At 46.8% G+C, this 18,446-nt stretch overlaps 1 protein-coding gene across 2 annotated transcripts in view; it reads right to left on the bottom strand.

The window, feature by feature from the left end:
* The window catches only part of SLC39A11 (solute carrier family 39 member 11), a 329,009-nt gene that overhangs the window by 125,927 nt on the left and 184,636 nt on the right, over positions 1-18,446 (bottom strand). For both annotated transcript variants that reach the window (XM_007454394.1, XM_007454395.1), the window contains exon 4: positions 13,005-13,175. In XM_007454394.1, coding sequence (XP_007454456.1) covers positions 13,005-13,175 — 171 coding nt within the window. The remainder of the gene's footprint in view (positions 1-13,004; positions 13,176-18,446) is intronic.

Genomic DNA, 18,446 nt, shown 5'->3' with positions numbered 1-18,446 from the left:
GGGGTTGGGGGAGGGGTCCTGAGGTCCACACGTCTGATAAGAAATCAGGATTAAAATCGTTGCTTAATTCTGTCTGTATCAGAAAGTGCTCACTGATAACAAAAAAGGATGCAAAATTCAACTCCCTGTTTGTCACCTCAGGTACTAACTCAGCTGTGCCTTGGATGACACATCAATTTGTTAAACACGCACACAGCAGAAGCTACGTCTCTTCTCCCAGTTGTCAGAGCAAAACTCCTTTACTCTTCTGTCCAGCAACCCGAAGGAAAACAAGGGAATTTGTGGCTCGGTTTCCTTGACAACCTTATCTTTACTCCAGGCACCGTCTCCTGTCTCTAAGCAACAGGGTACTCTTCAGAATTACCGGGAGGTAAAACCCAGCACTTATCCGGAGTCTTTGAGGACCAAGCAAATCAGGGCAGAGCAACTGGTCCCTTAGAGGGCAGGGGCCCAGGAGCATGGAAAGGTGAATGGGCCCAAATGTCCTCTCCAGAGCCCATGCACACCCCAGTATCCCCCCGAGCCCTCGGCGCTTGGAATTCCACGTCTCCACCCTCCTCCCCTGGTTTATGCCTCTGTCCTCTGCAGGGGTCAGTGACTCAGTTCATCAGCTGGCTTCCCCCCTCACACGCCCCACGGCCAACAGAGAAGCCCTATGTGGCCCTTGTGTGAAGGAGAGGCTGACCCCAGAGCGCAGGGCACGAAAAGGAAAGCTAAGATGCCACCGTGACTTTTCATAAACAAACGGCTCGGCTGGAGAAAAGTGTTTGATTAAAAGAGAAGGGTGGCTGGGTTGACATTTAAGAAGACTTTGTTTGCACCTGAAAACAGGATTCAGAGATTTTTATTTCTTCCCTGGCACCATGAACCCACCTCTTCCCTAGCATCTCTGCGCCAGGAAGCGTTTCTGAGAATATACAGAGAGGAGCAAATGATCAAAATCTCTGGAAATGAAAGCTCTGAACTTTAATGACAGCAAGAGAAGAGAGCTGATGAGTGCAAAGCTCAGAAGTTGAAAGGGAATGAGATTTGGAAGGCAAAGGTGCCGGTAAACGGCGCTTTCGACTGCCATGTCCAACAATCAGGATCACTGCTGTTTACCTGGTACCTTTATGTCACAAGCAGGCTCATTTCCACGACCATAGTTCGTTCTTATATCACCCGTGAAGTACGGGGTGGGGCGAGAATTATTCACCTTCCTTCCTTCACCTTGGAAAGTTGTCAAACATAACGATCACCCAGTTATTTTCAAAATGAAATAAAAACTAGAGACTCTGATTCCTAACTCTGACTTATCCGTGGTTTGGCTCGTCTAAACTGCTATAAAGCAAATGCAATTTCCAAGTTTTCTTGTCCCCAGGAGCTATGAGTTATTTTCTGATTAATGTTTCTCGGGAGCCCATTAACATGACAGATCTGTTTGAGATTCCTGTCTTTGTTCGTTCTCCTTTGAGTGGAATTATTAAGTAGAAAAGCCCGATTTCACCGTCAAGCCCTCATCTGAGTTCCATTTCCAATAGCTGCTTTGCCGAGGGTGGAGCTGAAGCCTCGAGCGGGGGGTGCTGCAAAGATCAACTGATTAGGGACACTTCCAGGGTTACGAAAAATACCAAGTAGTGGGAGAAGATTAGGGGCTGTGGGGAAGTGACTGTGCTGAGTAATTTGTAGGACACGGGGGCATGGCAAGCTTTGGCACAAGGTCCGGGGCAACAGGAAATGGGATCAAATATATACTCCCAATAGCTACCAACCAGGGCAAGGGTGGGCAGAGTCACCGCTGATTAGGGCGAGACCTTGAATAAGGATGTGGTGCTGCCCCTTCGGGCAGGTAATACCCAAAAAACACAGACCACGGGGTTGGCTAGTCTCTAAAGAGTTGGGCCTCTGAAGACGGGTGGTTTGAAACGGCTTGAAAATCTAGTCTCTAAAGAGTTGGGCCTCTGAAGACGGGTGGTTTGAAACGGCTTGAAAATCTAGTCGTCTCTAAAGAGTTGGGCCTCTGAAGACGGGTGGTTTGAAACGGCTTGAAAATCTAGGTGTTGGAGGGAGCTCGGGCTCATGGAAAGCCCCCAAGGGGCTTCACACAGACTGAACTGGCAACCTTTATGCTGTCAGGAGCCATGCATCTTCTCTGCTCTGCGCCCAAATCCCCAGGCTGAGTGCACCACCTCTGAAGGGGTCTCCATGTCACCAAGAAGATGCGAGCCCAAAGCGATGGACGTTGTTAAGTGAAGTCACATCTGTACTAAGCGCGGAGTTCGAATGGCAATTACCTCCCTGAAAAGGGAGACGAACGAACGAGAGCAGGGATGGACCCCAAAGTACATTTAGGTGTCATTTCACTCACTGCACTTAACCAGAGAAAGGAAAAGAAAATGGAATGTTGATTTCAGGATTCATCCTTGGTTAATTGTTATTTGCAGAACACAGTAACATATTAATTATTTTCAACGCCACATCATAACAGCTATCAAGGGAGTACAGACAAAATGGAATAAATGGGGACTTATTAAATACATAATTAATGTGCACTAAAATTAGCATGTATGAATATGAATGAGCTGAGACCATTATAAAGTACGCACCTCAAATGTTATCAACTGATTAAGCTGCACCTTGGATGTCATCGATTGATTAAACTTGTTACCTGCTACAGCTTCTGAACAAATGAGGTCACTCAACAGGGGAGAGACAGACTCATCAGAAGATGACACGGTTCCTTGGTGGGTTCTCAGGCTAGCGTGAAGGTACTGGGTATTTTTATAAACCAAAATTTTAGAAACCCACCATTCTCTTTACAGTGGAAGCAAGGACAAATCAAGCTCTTATCAAAGATCATCGCAAAGCCAGCAGGGACTCTGGAATTGTTAGTTAGCAACACAATCATACCTTCCATTACTGAGGATAGCAGCAGACAGCATGGGGGTGCTGTCCTGGGTGGTTTTTCCAGGAGCAGGAAAGGGTCTGAAGGTATTTCTCACTGCAGCCTTGGGCTTGGATGGAGCCGCCCAACTGAACAGAGCAGAAGTGATAAAATTCTGGCAGAAAAGATGACTGCTGACAGTAAGGTGATCTGCCCCGTACCCATGGAGGCGGGTCAGCGCTGTGGCTATGCATTACTCCTAGTTACCTTGTTAACTATTGGAAGAAAGAGAACAGCCTGATGTCCAGCCAGCCAGTGGCTTCGACCCTTCCTGCCTGCCTGCGTGCAGGGCCTCTTCTCATCCCCTCTACTGTGGATGGAAACACTGGCAGTTGGTCCTACAACGTCTGGCTCAATCACAACTCTTTAAACAGTAAATATGATTTTTTATGCACCATCTTCAAAGTCTTCGATATTCGCTGAACGAAAAGAAAGATCACACCTTTGCACTGAGAGCTTATCTTGATTCTGCTGACCTCCTGTGAGAATCGATTCATCCTGCACTGTATTATAATATGTGTGTATAAACTTTCTCCTGTTGGATTGCAAACTCTTTCAAAGTAAGGACCGCCTTGCATTCTTTTTTGTACCTCTGGGAGCACCTACATCTGTGCCATCCAAAGTGGCAGCTACTGTGGGACTTCCCTGGTGGTCCAGTGGGTATGACTCCATGCTCCCAGTGCAGGGGGCCTGGGTTCGATCCCTGGCCAGGGAACTAGTCCCCACATGCATGCCGCAATTAAGAGTTCGCGTGCCTCAACTAAGAAGTCCTATAGATCCCGCATGCCACAACTAAGACCCGGTGCAGCCAAAATAAATAATAAATATTAAAGAAAAAAAAAAAAAAAAAAAAACCCCAAAGCAGCAGCTACTAGCCCTGCGCGGCTACAAGACGCTTGGAATTTGGCTAGGATGATGGAGAAAATAATTTAATTTTAATTAATTTCTTTACATTTGAAAACGGAAGAGGTATAAAATCATTTGGCAGTAGGGAGACATTTTACTTGAATCACCCAGAAAATGATGTGCCAGAAGTGTAAAATACACACTGGATTTCAAAGACTTTAGTATGAAAAAAAGAATGTAAAATAATCTCAATTTTTTAAATAATGATTTTATGTTGAAATGATAATATTATGGCTATTTTAGGGTAAATAAAATATATTTTAAAAACCAATTTCACCTGATTTCTTTTTCTTTCTTTTTTTTTTTTTTTAATGCGGTACGCGGGCCTCTCACTGTTGTGGCCTCTCCCGCTGCGGAGCACAGGCTCCGGATGCGCAGGCTCAGCAGCCATGGCTCACGGGCCCAGCGGCTCCGCGGCATGTGGGATCTTCCCGGACCGGGGCACGAACCCGCGTTCCCTGCATTGGCAGGCGGACTCTCAACCACTGCGCCACCAGGGAAGCCCCTCTCCTGATTTTTTAAATATTTTTTTTAACATGGCTCCTCTAAGGTTGAAAATGACATACGCAGCTTGCATATACGTCTATTGGACAAGGGGGATCCCGGTGCTCCATATACAGAAAGTATCCAGAAAGTATTGTTGATGATTGATTATCTGAACACTATAAACATGACGTCATCACCTCTCATCTGGTGCCCGTTACAACCAGAGAAAAGCATTTTTCAGGCCACGTATCTGGGTTAGATATATAATCTGTGACCAGGAAAGAGAACACAGAAGACTAGTGACAATGGAATAAAATCACTTGTGCCAATTAATAACCTACCTCCTTCTGAAATGGGTTAAAAGTGCAGAACAACAATAGGTTGTAAAGTGAGAGAAGAATTCAGAGAATCAGACCAGAAGAATACATTTCATTCTTATCTCAGCCGCAAATGGGCCTCTGGGCTTCTTGGCAGCAGAGGGTGAAAAAAAAGGTATACAGGGCTTCCCTGGTGGCACAGTGGTTGGGAGTCCACCTGCTGACGCGGGGGACGCGGGTTCGTGCCCCGGTCTGGGAAGGTCCCGCGTGCCGCGGAGCGGCTGGGCCCGTGGGCTGTGGCTGCTGGGCCTGCACGTCCGGAGCCTGGGCTCCGTGACGGTTGAGGCCACAGCAGTGAGAGGCCCGCGTACCGCAAAAAAAAAAAAAAAAAAAAAGGTATACACACTAAATTACAAGTATTGTTTCAACAAGGGAGACTAAGCTTTTCCAGGTGGTACATTCTGAAATAACTATTTAAGAGAATTGGGTGATGAACTGGGCAATGTCCCCAGCAAAAATGTGACAATAAATACCACGATGATTTTCATGCGACAGTTAATGTCCTTTCTTCAAACTCCAGGGTGAGTCAGGAGCAGCTGTTCTGTGAGGGGCTAAGCTGACACAGACCAATGATGTTGCCTTGCTCGGGGGATGGGTATGTGTCTCTTTGCAGACAATACATCACGCCCAGAGGAGAGCATGACTAGCTGACCTGGGAGCAGCCCTCCATTGCCCCCGGACACTGGACATGACACAAGCCTGCAGCACGATTCCCCTGCACAAGCCGCCCTCACCCTGTGCCATCCCCACCAAACCAGATCAGAACCAAAGGGAACAAGAATGATGGCACCACAGGGATGACCCTGTACCACCATTAATTTATTAAAACAATAAATATATAACTTGAAAAATTTGATCTCTAAGTATTTTATTCATAATGTATTTTTGACACGCCCCATGACTGAGAAAAACCATCTCAGGAAACAAAATGTCTTCCCTAAATAAAACTCATCCTAAGGCAAGCTTGGGTAGGCTCTAAATAATTGGTGAAGTTACATTTCCATGCAGTCCATCCAAGAGCAGTGCCATCCAGTAGAACTTTCTATGATCGTGGAATTGTTCTCTGTCTGCTGTCCAATATGGCAGCCATAGCTGCATATGGCTGTCCAGCACTTGACATGTGGCAAAGTACAACTGAGGGTCTAGATTCTGCATTTTCTTTAATTCTGATCAATAAAGAGTAGAACATTTGGTGGCTCCAGGACTCAAGCCCGGGCCTTTCTGATTCTAAAGCCTGTGCTTGTCCACATGGCTAGTAGCTGGCATTTTGGGCAGCGCACTTCCAAAAGGACTTCACGCAAACCATGTTCCAGCCAAAATCTGCCTGGCCATAGTAGAAAGACAACTGGAGGTGACTGGATTGAGTCCTGATACAAAAATAGGTTCAAGTTCTCTTGCTTTAACTTTTTTCTTCAATTTACATAACAGGTAGAAGGAGGACATAACCTAGGAGATGTGGAAATGGGTCTCAATTTCAAACCCTCAACCTTGTGCAGCCTTAGAATGTAGCCTTCTTGATCTGAAGGCCAGAGAGTAGGGCACAGGCATCTGTGTGTCTGCTGGCCTTGGGGCCGGAGTTGATGGCGAATCTAAAAGTCGCCCAGTCGCTTTCCAGGGATCATGCGGGGATCTGAGAGTTGCGATTTTACTCTCTGGGTGTCTGTGCCGCCAATTCTCACGCTCAAACCCAACAGCCTGATTTGGGAGCGTGCTACGAGTTTCTGCTACGGCACATGCCCAGGAGCACAATATGCCAAGCAGAATGTCACCCCACACAGGAGCCTGCGCTAATTATAATGTCAGGCTCCCCACTGAGAATCAGATAATTACAGGAGAACATTACAGTGTTTCCAAACTCCTGGAGCAAACGCATCTTCACATGTAACCTCCTGGAGGTGAAAAGCAAAGTGATCTGAGATGGTCCCACTCGAGACCACCGAGACCAGAACTGAACGATCTTTGGGGAGCAAAGGGAAGCCAAAAGTAGGTGGGAGGAGGGGCGTGGGGACCCGGAGGAGGTGGAGGGAGATTAACATTGTTCGGGCCCTACTGTGTCCCGGGTATCGTGATCTGCACTTCATGGCAGGCAACACGGGGAGCGGCCCTGCTTGCTGCCATGTTGTCATCTCAGTGAATATTGAACAGCAAGATAGATGTTATCTCCGTTTTTACAGCTGGGAAAACTGAGACTCCCGTAATCTTACCTAGGGACACCCAGCTAGTAGAGCTGGTGGCTGCAGGGTCCAAGCCCTGGCCTTTCTGACTCTAAATCCTGTGCTCGGCCCCTCCCTCCACATCTCCTTCCTTGACATGGTTGAAGCGGTGACCGTCTGCCTGGGAGTCCTGACCATCCTTGCTTGACGGTGGTGGCGGTGGGTGTGAAGGAGGCTGCACGGTGTTCACCCCGCACACATATGTGCAGGGAGCCCACAGCGGCAGGTGCCCTGGCGGGGATGCGGCTTCCGCTCCAGGCTTCCTCCGCCCACATCTCCTTGCTGAAATGAGCCTGTGGCATCAGGAGTGACCATCACGGATGCTAACATTTGACATGGCAAGCTCCAAAAAGTGAGACGCGCTTGCTGAACTTTTCTGGAATCATGGCTGAAAAGCTCTGTGATCCACCAGAAGAAACGCAACGGAGCTCCCTATGGCAACAGGCAGAGGCGGCATATAGAGATGAGCATGAGTCACGGCATATAGAGATGAGCATGAGTCACGGCCTACCAGGACCTGCTGTGTGACCGTGAGCTCAGTCTTTGACCTCTCTGGGTCTCAGTTGCTAAAATGTAAACCAGGGGTTTAAATATCTAAATCATATACGTGAAGCACTTGATGTCTGGAGCTTCAAAGGGCCCCAGGAAACGGTGGCCTCCAGTGTCATCAGGGCATTGTATTCCTGCCAATGATTTGTGGTTTGGAGTGGGGCTCAGCTTACTCACTGACTGAGCCTGGGTGTCTGGCTGCACAAAATGCCCCTCCAGTTTCTGGGCGCAAAGCAATGTGAAGCAGAGGCTGCTGCGTCAGGGTTTTCCCTGGAAAGTTCCATGGCTCTTAGTAGAATTTTCTATTCACTCTTTGCCCCAGGAAAATGAAGACTCAGGAAGTTCTTCTGTTGAGCTGTTGGCTCCTTTCCACACACACTCAGTGCAGCCTTGTCAAAGCCACAGCATGTGGAGACCACGGCAGAATGAAGCAAGTGCCCGGGCTCAGGCCACCAACAATCCCTGGAACCTGGGAGTGTCACCTTTTCCTGGCAAAGGAGACTCTGCAGATGTGATTACCCTAGATTATCTGTGGATGGGGTAACGACCCCGGATTACCTGGGTGGGGCCCACACTGCAGTCACAGGGTCTTTATAAGAATGAGGCAGGGGGAGATAAGATACAGAAAAGGATGCAGTGTGACCACGGAGGCTGAGATATAGATATATATATAGATATATAACTAAATCACTTTGCTATACAGCACGAATCAACACAACACCGTAGGAACTTCCCTGGTGGTGCAGTGGCTAAGAATCTGCCTGCCAGTGCAGAGGACACGGGTTCGATCCCTGGTCCGGGAAGATCCCACATGCCGTGGAGCAACTAAGCCTGTGAGCCACAACTACTGAGCCTGCGCTCTACAGCCCGCATGCCACAACTACTGAGCCCGTGTGCCACAACTACTGAAGTCCACACGCCTAGAGCCCGTGCTCCACAACAAGAGAAGCCACCGCAATGAGAAGCCCGTGTTCCCCAACGAAGAGCAGCCCCCGCTCGCCACAACTAGAGAAAGCCCACGTGCAGCAACGGAGACTCAACGCAGCCAAAAATAAAATTAATTAATTAATTATTTTAAAAGGCCCTGTAAATCAACAATAATTCAATAAGAAAAAATAAAAATAAAATAAAAACAAAAAGCATTTTTATCTGATCACGTGAATCATATTCATTATAGAAAACCTGAGTTATAAATCTCACAAAACACGAAAGAAATAAAAATCAGCCATAATCCTGTAACTCCATAAGCCCAAGAATAACCAACCACTGTTAACATATTAGTGTATAAATCTGTGGGGTTTTGTTCCCTCAAACAAAATCACTTCTGATGAAAACGTCAAGCATCTCATTTAAAGCCATGAAATGGGGTCCTATTAGGAGCCGTCAGGAGGACAAGCCAAACAATTAAAATCAACTGTCCTGCTGTTCTAGAGACACAGGCAGTGACCTCCAGCTCTCTCTGCATCACAGTCACAACCAGCAAAGCAAACTTGACCCCTGGCTCTGATGAGAGGAAAATATAAAGTGTGCGATTTGCCCAGCCTCTTTTTCTATGGACCTTTAGGAACCATGTCAAACAGCAAGAAAATTCCAGTGAATCCCAGAGACCCACAGAAGTTAAATGCGTCCCTTAGCCCACCTGGCGGCCAAGGTGGATAGGAAACTGAGACACCTGACTCCCCTCCTAAGAAAGGAGGCCAGGTCCCCAAATGCACCAGCCATCCCCGGAGCCCGAATATATAATGTGCTTCAGTATGAACTGTAACATGGGTTCCAAAAACACGATGGCACAGGCCTTCTTGCAAGAAGCTCCACGTATGCGGGGAAACAAATACATTCAAATAACTGCCATTCAGAGTGATACCTATCAAGACAGAGGCAGACACAGGATACAGGGAGGTGTCACCCAGGAAGGAGTGATGAACACTGTGAAATAAATGAAATTAACAATGTACTACTTGTCTTCTTTTTCACCGAATCATCCAATGCCAGAGCTGGAACGAACCACAGGGATAATTAACACACACGCCTCCTACCCCCCCCTCCCCCCCTCTCTGCCAACCCCACCAAATTTTCCGATGGAGCAGTGCTTAAATGAGATAAGTTCTAGAATCCCTTTAAGCTCTAATTCTCACGTACAAAGACCATAAGCTACTCATGAAAAGAGATTAGTGGGAACTCGATGGCTGGTTGATTTTTAATTCCACTCTGACACAGAAAGGGAGCCTGTTTTCCCAAAGCCCGGAAACCCCTGGAAGGCTCTGAGCCCAGGAGTCTGTATGACATGGCAGGAGAAGCCCGTTAAGAGACAGTGTGCTCCCAAGGCTACAGAGTGGGGTTGCTTCCACAGAAAACATGCCGTTTCCTTGGGAGATCATTTTCCAAAGGACTCAGCTCCCCAGGCTGAGCCACAGAACGAACGTTTGGTGCAGGGGGAAGCCCCCCAACCCAATCCTCGGGAGCCTTTGCACCCACCACTCGCGGGTAAGCAGGGCTCACGTCTGCCAGCCTCCATCGGGCACCACCCTTTCCTCCTGAAACATTTCAAGTCCTTGCACGGCTGGACAGTTTGTTTCTCTAAAGCAGGGGTTCCTTCCTGCTCTGGAGTCGTGGGTGGACTTCGTGAGATCTGTGAATACCCAAAACTGCCTGGTAACTGGTTTGCGTGCAACCTTCTCTTACGAGAGCGTCCACAGCTCTTAGCAGATTCCTGGGGGGGCTGTGAGCCACAGAAGTTTCAGGACTCATTTATCCTTGCACGCGTGTCTAAAATATGAAGCCAAGTGCCTTGGGTGTGCGCTCATGTCTGCGTGCAGGTCCTCGCGTTCCAGAAACCTCTGGGAGACAGCACACGCGCTAATAAGATTTCCTTTTAACTCCTACATTGAAAAAAAAGTTTTTTTTAAACAAAATGTCATCCCCAGGACATACAAAACTGAACCAGCCAAGACAAAAAAACTTCAAAAAAATCAATTATCCATCTAGTTGCTGTGAAAATCTACCTTTAAACCCAGAGTCTCGGGGAACATCAAAGCTCTAGTTAAATTTTTAATAAACCATGAAGGCTAGCGCTAAAGAAGAGACCTTTTCAAAGATAAGTTGGCAACAGACAAGCTCTCGAAATGGTTGTCATCAAAAGGCACGAAGCTGCTAGAAGGCAACGGCGGGCGAGTGAACTTCCCTTTAGACTGAAGTTCGAAGCTTGAGACTCTGGGACTGAGCCCCAGGGGGCCTTCAGAAACACATCTATTTGTATTTAGATCTTTATTATTTTTCAGCTGGTTAAAGAAGGAGTCTTAAATGGTAGAAAGACAGCCACTAACTATTATGACTGAAAAGACGGCCTAAGTAACTTCTCTTCTCGAATGATTAGCATTTAACAGGTTGAAAGTGACCCTGGAGGTTTTGGAGCTGTGCCCTCTGCAGAGACCCTGGTCTCTCGATAAGCTCTCTAACATACTGGGGGTGAGTATGACCAGATCCTTCCACCCAGGCAAATCCACTTTGGTCAGATTTGTGCGCTGGGGTCCCACGTAAGACATCATCTCAAGACATACTTGAATAGCAAGCTCTCGGAAAACAACCAAAATAGTTGACTCAGAACCCAAAGGGAAAAAGCCAAGAGAAAAATGAGAGGGAAACAGATGCTGACAAAAACTGGGAGCAAATTGGCCTATACGATCCTATGATAGAAATTCCTAAGATCAGGATAGAAATAAGAGAGGAAAAGGCTTCTCATCTAGAGGAAGATCTGAGCTGAGAGATTAGACAAGATGTTCTGAGAGATTTCGTATATACACTGCAACAGACAACATATTGATATTTTCATTCCTTAAAGACGACCAAAAAGAGTCTTCACTGCACAAGCAAAACACTATCAAGCTACACACAGGGGAAAAAACTCAGTTTGGCCGTGGCCTTCGCTTCCACAGTATTGAAGCCAGAAGATAACAGAGCAACATCTGTAAGAGCTACAAGGAGAAATAGGTGCCTCTAGCAAAAGCTATGCCTAGTCCAGTCTTTGCTCCTGTACTGGGGTAACAGGTTGACATTATCAACTCTGCAAGGACTCAGATAATATATCACCTGGGGCTGCTCCCTGAGCAAGGTTATCACTCAGACTTGAGTTCCAAAACTATGAAAGATGGATCAGAATGTTTAAGAACACAAGACTGAAGGAGTCAGGAGTATTATTAACACTGATAACAGCTATCACTTTTCAAATGCTCAAATGGCCCGGGTACTGTATAGACTGTATATATATATATATATATATATATATATATATATAAAATCTTCTTTAATTATCAAAATTGGTATAGTTCATTTTGTAAATAATATCCCAGTTATCTCAGTAGTAGCATTATCCCCACTTCATAGGTGAGAACACCAAGGTTCAGAGAGCTCACGTCATTTGTCAAGATAAACTAGTTAGTTAAGTAGCAGAGCTGGAATTCCGCAATGTAACCCAAGTTGATCCTCAGGGTCTCTCAATTTGTTTTTTTAATAATATCTTTATTCTTTTTTTAAGCTTATCTGTCTTTTCTAGTTACTCTATATAAAACATATTATTTTTGAAATAGAACACCAATCAATTAAAATAAATCCAAAGACACAAAACAAATTACTCCAAAATGTTAAAAAGGAAAGGATTGGTAATGTAATAGGGAAGAACCTTTGTATTCTGTTACAAATTCATCACTAAAGGGATGTGGCCTATAAGCTTAAATTATACATAATGGCCCATCTCTGGGAACCCTGCCTCCCAGGTAATAGGCAGGAAAATACCTTTGTTTAGCTCAGAGGAGACATCCTGACCAGGCCCACCTGTGAATGGCTGCAGGGAGGAAGAAATTAACACACCCCCTCAGGAGTCTGACCGGAACCAGGAAATGTCTGACCTTACTCCCTCCCCTTTTAGTATAAAAGAAGCCTGCATTCTAACTCAGGCAAGATGGTTCTTTGGGACACGAGTCCACCATCCTCTCCGTCTGCTGGCTTTCTGAATAAAGTCGCTATCCCTTACCCCAACAACTCATCTCTCGATTTACTGACCTGTCACTTAGTGAGCAGTACGAGCTTGGACTCGGTAACAGTAACGACATCTCAGAAAGATGTCCCCATGAAGAAAGCAGGTAAGGCAAACAACAGTGTACAACTGTACTGAATTCAATACTTTTAAAAAGGATTAAGAAGAACCAGAGACACTCTGTGTTTACAAGAGGTGCAAGCCACAGCAATTGGGCAACAGCTATGAATTTAGGCCCAAACGACTTGGTATCAAATATGTGAAGAAAGGAACTCACAGGTGGAAACTGGAGTGAAACTGTCTGCAGTAACTGGGACCAGAAATTTTAACACGCAGTGATCAATCCAGAGCCGGTAACCCAAAAAATAAACTCAAGAAAGCTTTGTACTCCCTCCCCCATGCCCCCTCGAGAAAGAACCAGCATCACGATTGCCCAAGCCCCTTTTCCAGCCAGGCAACTGAGCTGACAGAGTCACTTCACCCTCAGACCCGTGGCTGGACTGCTCGGGGCAAGACCTCACCTGGGATGTTGTGTATGGTGATGGCCAAGATGAGTAGCACGATCCTCCTCCAGCTGCTGCCGCCGGGCAGCACCAGGCTCCCTTGAGACGGCACGGGGGCAGCTGGGCCCTCTGGAAGGTCGGTGGTCACTGCCTTCTTCCGCTGATATGCCTCGCCATTCTCACTCTTGTCTGAGCAAAAAAGAGAGATGGAAAGAGAGAGTAGTTTGAAAACGGGCACGTCAGTATTTGGACAAGCAGCAGCTGGAGGAAGCTTTCAGGGCTGGAAAATGGTCTATTTTCTAACTTCCTAAGGGCCCGTGTGTGCTTCTGCCTGGTCCTCCCCACCTGCATTCATTCACTTACTCGTTCATTCATCAATCAGTCCTTGAACAGACATTCAGTGCCCAATGTACGGGTACTAAAAAGGGTAAAAAGATATATGCTTATGTAGAGCTGAGTCACTTTGGTTTTTTTGTTGTTTTTTTTTTTTTTTGCGGTACGCGGGCCTCTCACTGTTGTGGCCTCTCCCGTTGCGGAGCACAGGCTCCGGACGGGCAGGCTCAGCGGCCATAGCTCACGGGCCCAGCCGCTCCGCAGCATGTGGGATCCTCCCGGACCGGGGCATGAACCCGTGTCCCCTGCATCGGCAGGCGGACTCTCAACCACTGCACCACCAGGGAAGCCCTGAGTCACTTTGTTATACAGCAGAAGCTAGCACACCACTGTAAAGCAAGTATACTCCAAGAAAGATGTTAGAAAAAAATGAGAAAAATTTGAATAATATGTTGCTAAATGGAAAAATTATAATATAGAATAAATAAAAATAAAATTTATAAATAAAAAAATAAAATTATAAATAAATAAACATAAAATTATAATATAGAATGTGATAGCACAATTTGGTTTAAATTTATGTGTATGTACCGAAAACAGATTGAAAATATAAATGTCAAATAGTAAGCCACGGTCATCTCTGAGTATAGGACTTATTAATTAAAAAAAGAAAAAGAAAAAGGGCAAAGAGATGAAAACGGGGCATCCTAACACTCTGCCTGTTTAAGAGAAGCAGCACTGAACACAGATTCTGGAACTAGGCTGCCTGGCTCACTTCCTGACTCAGCCGCTCATCAGCCGTGTGGTACAAAACAAGCTATTTAACCTCTTTGTGCCTTAGTTTCTTGATCTATAAAATGGGGTAAGAACAGAACCTATGCCACAAGGGTTTTGTGAGAATTAAATGAGATGCTGCAGCAAAGTGCTCAGACCATACAAAGTGCTTATGTGTGGACTGTGGCTGCTGTCACACGTCCCCTCCCCCTGCAGGAGGTGACCCTGCTCTACAGGTCACACTGACTCAGGGGGAACCAACTTGGATGCCAGGCTCAGCCAATCAGATTCTCTCCCCAGGGATGGGGGACGGGAATGGGGAAGGACCACGTGACCCCCAGTGTGGGCTCTGCATCCAAAAGGTCATGTGATACAAGGGCAGCCACGACGTACGTGCACGAATCGGAGGACGGGGCAGCTGGACAGAGAGACAGAAGGTAACAGATGTACAGAGACAAGCAGAGACGGGAAACCACGCAGCCAGAGACAGACAGACAGAAATACAGACAAATGGCAGCCTGGGTACCATAGGATATTCTGACCCTCATGGGCCGACTAAGGTACCCAGCCCTTGGGTTTCATGAGCTTACCTTCCTTGTAAAAATCCCCCTTTGGGGGGAAGGGGGTGAGGGATAAACTGGAAGTATGGGATTAACAGATGCACACACTGCCAGATACAAAATAGATAAACAAGAATTTACTGTATAGCACAGGGAACTATATTCAATGTCTTGTAATAAACTTTCATGGAAAAGAATCTGGAAAAAAGGATATATATGTACGTATAACTGAATCACTTTGCTCTACATCTGAAACTAACACAAAATTGTAAATCAAGTATACTTCAATTAAAAATAAAATAAAAATAAAATAAAGTTCCCCTTTGGGTACATATTTGAAAAGTGTCATTTCTTAGGGCCAGATTATGCCAAACACCCACGGTCTCCCGGGTTATTTGCTAATCCCTAATGGAGGCAAACTGCCTGGATCTGAAACACAGGACCGAGACTGAGGCAGGGAACCCAGGCTGTGGTTCACAGCAAGGGAAGGATCTTTCAGGCAGGCTTCCTGGAAGAGGAAGGGAAACACCTGAGGACACAGATGGAGACAAGCGTCTCTCCATCATGTGAACCTGCAGGGCCTGACCCAGATGTCACAGACAGGTCACCAGAGCCTGTCTCTGGGACGTCCACCACAGGACAGGGCAACCCTAGAGCCCAATGTTGGCTTTGCTACCCCAGGGGGATTATTAGTGGCCCCTTTCACTCCCCAAAGTGTCCTGGTTTGAAAGATAAATTTTATGGCTCCCCAGGTTGGGGGAAACAGCAGAAGCCCGACTGATGCTCTGCTCAGATGGGGTCCAGCCGACTTGAAGGGTAGGAGGGAACTCTCCGTGGTAACTATTTCCCTTCTCTAGGGACAAATTTTTCACAAGCAAAATAATTCTCATCTCTAAGCTGAAAATTGCAGAAAATTTTTCCCAAAGTCAAATTAAGAAAGTTTGAGGATTCCTTTACGCCTGAGCCTGGGCATTTGGTGCGGCCTCTCCTTACTCCTGGAAGTAAAGCAAGAAAAGGGCAGTTATCTCTCACCCCCTCAGGTGCTTCAAGACCAGGGTCTCACTCTATAAACTGGATCAGATCTTTGATTCCCTTTCCGGATGAACCTATCTTAGTGGAATACGGTTTGTATGCCAAAAACACGGAAAGAAAAAAACACTTCTTTTGAAAAGCCATTATGTGTTTGTTGATTCAAATCAAGCCAGTGCAGCCTGAACAGTAAGAATGAGCCAACGAGCAGGTAGACTCACTCCTTCCCAGTTGGTTCTCTTAGAAACAGCTGGATCTCAGATCCACTGGGGAGAAGGGGCCTTTTATCGATCCTCTGAAATGCCAGGGTCATCAGCCCTCCCACGGTCAGTAGGCACAACTCACAACACTGGCCTCTGGAGGATGCAGCTGTCTCAGGGGATAGCAAAAACTCCTCCTAGACAATATTTGCACGAGCTGAAGCTAAATATTCACCATGTGGCATCTATACTATGTGTGTGTGTGTATGTGTGTGTGTGTGTGTGTGCACGCATGTGATTACCGCTGGGTACCATCTTTCTTGCCTAAGATATCAGACCGTCTTTGTGTGTGTGTGCATAGGTGTGTGTTTCTGTGCACACACGGGTGTTTTTATATTGTTGACAACACCTGATGACTCGGGCTGCAGAGGCTGGTCGTGGAACTGAACAAAACATGTGGGATTTCAAGCCCATAGACACTAAAGGCACAAGCAAACAGGCCCAAGTGCCGTGTAGGAAGGAAGCCGCGTGGTGATGGAGGGAGCTCAGCTGTCTCCTGGACCAGTCAGTGGACACCACAGATTCCCTGGACCTCCTCTGCACACACGGCACTGATCTGGATGCTCTCCAGTGGGCATTGATAGGAAAAAAAAACCCCACCTCCTCCCTTCGGGATTTTATAATTTAAGAGAGGACAGACGGAAGGCGTGAATACATTCCTGTAAATCTAAGGGACAGAAATTCACACTCTCTAACAAGCGTGGGCGGCTAGCCTGATTTCTGTCAGTGTCACAAAAGGATGCGGCTCTGAATTTCCTGCAAATAATGCACAGAGAACAACGGAGATGGGCGCCCCGTCAGCAAATTCCAGCACCAAACACGCGTTTAATAGGAACATCGAGAGGCATAAAGAGTTATGAACCGGGACGAGGATGCACGCCTCGCCTTGCGGGTCCCGAGGTGTGAAAACTGATGCCACTGCCTCTCCTAGTGGGAAATGGGAGGGTATGAACGCCTGATGCACTTGAGAAAGTTAAATAAGCCACCGTTTGGTAACAGCCACTAATGAGTCTGCAACGAGGAAAAACAGTCCAAATAAATCATTACAGAGAGTCCGGATGCATCCCCAGCAAGGAATCCCCTTGTCTCTCCCAGAAAGCCTGCTTCCACCATTGCACACCATCTAGTAAAATGCCAGTGCCGTGGACAAAGGGACCGCTTAAAGGAGGCCTGGCGTGGGGTTAGGGGTGTTGCCAGAGTGATAAGCACCCGTGAGATTTCCTGGGAGGGGAAAGGTCTGGGCATTTTTTGAGTAGGATTTGGCAAAGAGGAAGGACATTTTAGGGAAGGAACACCCGATGTCGGGTTCAGAAATGAAAAACGTCATCAGCGACATCCGGGAAGGGGTGATGCCAAGAACTTAGTCTCAATTGACCCTCGATCCTTACAAAAGCCCCATGAAGTGGGGACCACCCCCTTTAACAAACAAGGAAGCTGAAGAACAGAGAGGTGGAGGAACTGGTCCCAGGTCACACAGCCGGTCCAAGGTGGATGCAGGAGTCAAGCTGGGTCCTCTGCCTCCAGAAGCCACTTCTTTACCCGGGCCCCGTGGTTGACCAGGGCTGGGGGGTGGAGTGGTGACCTGCCCCTTTGCTCGCCTAAAAGGGTCACATGCGAGCCTCTGCAGTGACATTTAGGAGGCTGAAACCCCAGAGGTTCAGCTCGGAGAGAGTCCGGTGAGCTTGCACTACACGACACCAGAAAAGGCAGAAAAGGCTCAGAGGGAACCTCGTATCTGTAATCAATCACTCCTGCTCGTAGACAAACCTGAAAACGTTTTGGGCAAAGCTGTTTCTTAACCCATCAGACCTACTGTTTTAAGTGTAAAGCAGCTGTTAAGTAGGAAATATTTATTAACACCAAGCACGCGACACAGGGTTACAATCCTTTTGGGAAGGTGGAAAGGAAAGACTTCAAGGTTGCCCATCATCAAAAAACATTAAAAAAAAATTTAAACTCAAGCGTATGTGAATCCACACAAAGAAGGGGCCCAATGCTGGGGCTCGGCCTACCGTCCCCCACTTCATCCTTCTGGGAGAGGCACCCCATCACTAAGTTTGAGAATGAGAACCACAGGAGAACAGACAGACCAATCCAAAGCTCACTTTTCCCGCTGAATCACCGGGTGACCTTATTGGACACCTTTTGTTCCCTGCTTTCTTCTCCCTCAAACAAGGGATGTGATTCTTGTACCAACATGTTATACTGCACAGCAAAAACAGAGCCAGGTCTGGTGGGCACAAGCTGGGGAAGGGGCGGGGAGGGGATAAGCCTCCAGCCCTTGAAGTGAAAGGCCTTGATGTCTTTAGATGATAGGCTCTAAACCATTTGGGATCAGCGATGCTTTTGAAAGTCCAGTGGAGCTTACACTCCTCCCTCCAGCAAAAAAAAAAATACACAGACGATTTAAAAATAATGTTTGAATTCTTATGGGTTCAAGGTCGTCAGACTGAGCGCATCTTGCTAGATAAATGCCACGGTAACCTTCGTTTCATAACCCGGGG

The sequence above is a fragment of the Lipotes vexillifer genome, unplaced genomic scaffold, assembly GCF_000442215.2.
Source record: "Lipotes vexillifer unplaced genomic scaffold, Lipotes_vexillifer_v1.1 scaffold518, whole genome shotgun sequence".
NCBI classification, from domain to species: Eukaryota; Metazoa; Chordata; class Mammalia; order Artiodactyla; family Lipotidae; genus Lipotes; species Lipotes vexillifer.
Note: the sequence above shows the minus strand (reverse complement) of the source record. Positions and strands in the feature narration are given on the sequence as shown.